We start from the raw sequence: 2,138 nt of genomic DNA, 5'->3' as shown, positions 1-2,138 counted from the left end.
AAGGTTAATACAATAATAAGCCCGAAATTAATTAATAACTTAATAAAAACTCAAACACTCCATAACTTAAGGAGAGGGAAGACAGAAACCCTAAGACCTAGCAAACGGGGAATGAGTAGTTAGTATAAACAAAAATATAATGATAGACTAAGCCAAGTGCTGGAAAGAAAATAATATAATTAATCATTTATCTTAATTGTCAAAATTAACATATGAAGTATTACAATCTTTTGTTGCGCGCAGCTCTGCGGGCTTGACCTAGCCGGCGCGCCCCCCTTCCTGAGCTGCCTCCTGCGGCCTCCCCGCCTGGCAGCCTCCTGCTGTTGGGCTCGCCCGTCCTTGCCCCATCCTTCCTGCGCTCCACCCCGCTTCAGCCTGATCGTTGCTGGTCCTTGCTGTGTGTTTTGAGCAGCTGCGCCTTGCCATGGCTCCCCCAGGGGGCCCGGACCCTTTGGACCCTCCTCTGCCCCCACCCCCGGAAGTGACAGCATTCAAAGCAATGATCGCTTCGAGCTGCAAGAGACCGCCCTCTGTCAATCAGCAGAAGTTCGTCAAGAAGATGGATTCCATCCCCACGGTAGCCCTTCCTGAAGAAGAAACCTGCAAAGCAGCCTTGAACCTCGCTGAGAGAGGCCTCATAGGCCAGTTCACGAGCCTCTGGCCTTCGCCCAAGTCGGTTGAGGACTGGACACAAAGGAACTGGAAGCCGTTAATCAAAGAAGGTATAAAAAGCTACTTCGTAGGCAAAGGCTTTTTCATCTTTGTATTCGAAAGCGCAGAGGACAGAAGCTTAATCTTCAGAAACAGACCTTATTTCATGGGCCCCCAAGGCCTATACTTAAACAAATGGTCGCCAGACTTCGACCCAACCCAGGATGTCCCATCAGCTGTACCGGTGTGGGTGCGGCTCCCTCATCTCCCCTTACACTGCTGGAACCAGAAGTCACTCCAGATCATCGACAATGCATTAGGGAAATACATAGATCAGGTGGTAAGAAAAGATCAATATTCATGTGCACGCATCTGTGTCGAAGTCGACCTGGAAGAGGGCTTGCCGGAAGCCATAAAACTTACAGTTGCAGGCTGGACGCATGTCCAAGAGCTGGACTATGAACAATTGCCATTTAAATGCAGACACTGCCATGGCTACGGGCACTTCGCCAAACACTGCAAGAAGAAGGCAGAAGAACAACTAGACAAGTAGAACGGCGAGCAATGGATTCAAGTACAAAAAACCACTAATCAGAAGAAAGGTAATGGGAAAGGCACTCAAAGAGAGACTCCAAGCAGCTCCAACCCCCCTCAAGAAAAGACCTCAAATGTTAAAGAAAAGAACCAGAGCAAGACAGTCATAGCAACTCCGGAAAATGAGGAACAGGCCGACCCTCCCATCAACAACACAGAAGATGCAGAAATGGCCCACCTGGAAGCCCCCCAAGGAAGCCCCTCCAATCCTTCATACGCAGAAGTAGTAAGGAAAAAACCAGCTGAAAGCTCTGACTCCTCGGATGAGGAAACCCTCGAGCAACCTACAAGAAAAGTTGGAAGGAAATCTCGTATAGAAGCAAGGGAAGAGGAGGCGGAAAGGCTCAAAACTCAAGGGAGCCAGCGTACAATAGAGATGTCAATCGGGAGAAACCCTAGGAACAGGCCCCCAAAGGGGGGATCCCACCCCACCCCTGGTAAATATTGCGCCTCATCTCTTGGAACTGTAGAGGTCTGGGAAACCCCTCGAAAGTAGAAGTGGTTAAGGATCTCCTTAAAATAGAACCCTCAGACATTCTAATGCTCCAAGAGACTAAGATAGAGGGGAAAGCCCTGCTAGACATCAGCAAGAAGAAATGGAAGAAAAGTACAAGAAGAGCAGTCAGTGCAAGAGGCTCATCTGGAGGGCTTGCAACTCTCTAGACAGAAGATCTCTTCCAGTTGAACAAACACCATGAGACCCAGCACTGGATCTACACGGAACTTACGCACTGCACAAGTAAGTTAACTATCTCCCTTTTCAACCTTTATGTACCTGTTCTGTATTCTGAAAAGAGGGACTGTTGGAAATCTCTCACTGAATTCCTTGAGCAGCACTCCCCTAGCAACATCATTCTTTCTGGGGATCTAAATATAGTTTTAAAAGCAAAAGA

The 2,138-nt window shown here is 48.1% G+C and overlaps 1 protein-coding gene across 1 annotated transcript; it reads left to right on the top strand.

Annotated features, from left to right (window-relative positions):
• The first annotated feature begins 424 nt into the window (after window positions 1-424).
• Window positions 425-1,204, top strand: LOC149177730 (uncharacterized). The gene has a single exon (XM_089421864.1). The coding sequence runs from the start codon at window positions 425-427 to the stop codon at window positions 1,202-1,204; it is 780 nt and encodes a 259-aa protein (XP_089277990.1).
• The last annotated feature ends 934 nt before the right edge of the window (window positions 1,205-2,138 follow it).

This window comes from Pinus tabuliformis, chromosome 4_1 (assembly GCF_031772625.1).
Source record: "Pinus tabuliformis cultivar Carrire ecotype Pingquan chromosome 4_1, CPIR1, whole genome shotgun sequence".
NCBI lineage: Eukaryota > Viridiplantae > Streptophyta > Pinopsida > Pinales > Pinaceae > Pinus > Pinus tabuliformis.
Note: the sequence above shows the minus strand (reverse complement) of the source record. Positions and strands in the feature narration are given on the sequence as shown.

Bases quoted from the DNA above. Each gene is read 5' to 3' on its own strand.
- LOC149177730 (XM_089421864.1), top strand. From the start codon at position 425: ATGGCTCCCCCAGGGGGCCCGGACCCTTTGGACCCTCCTCTGCCCCCA.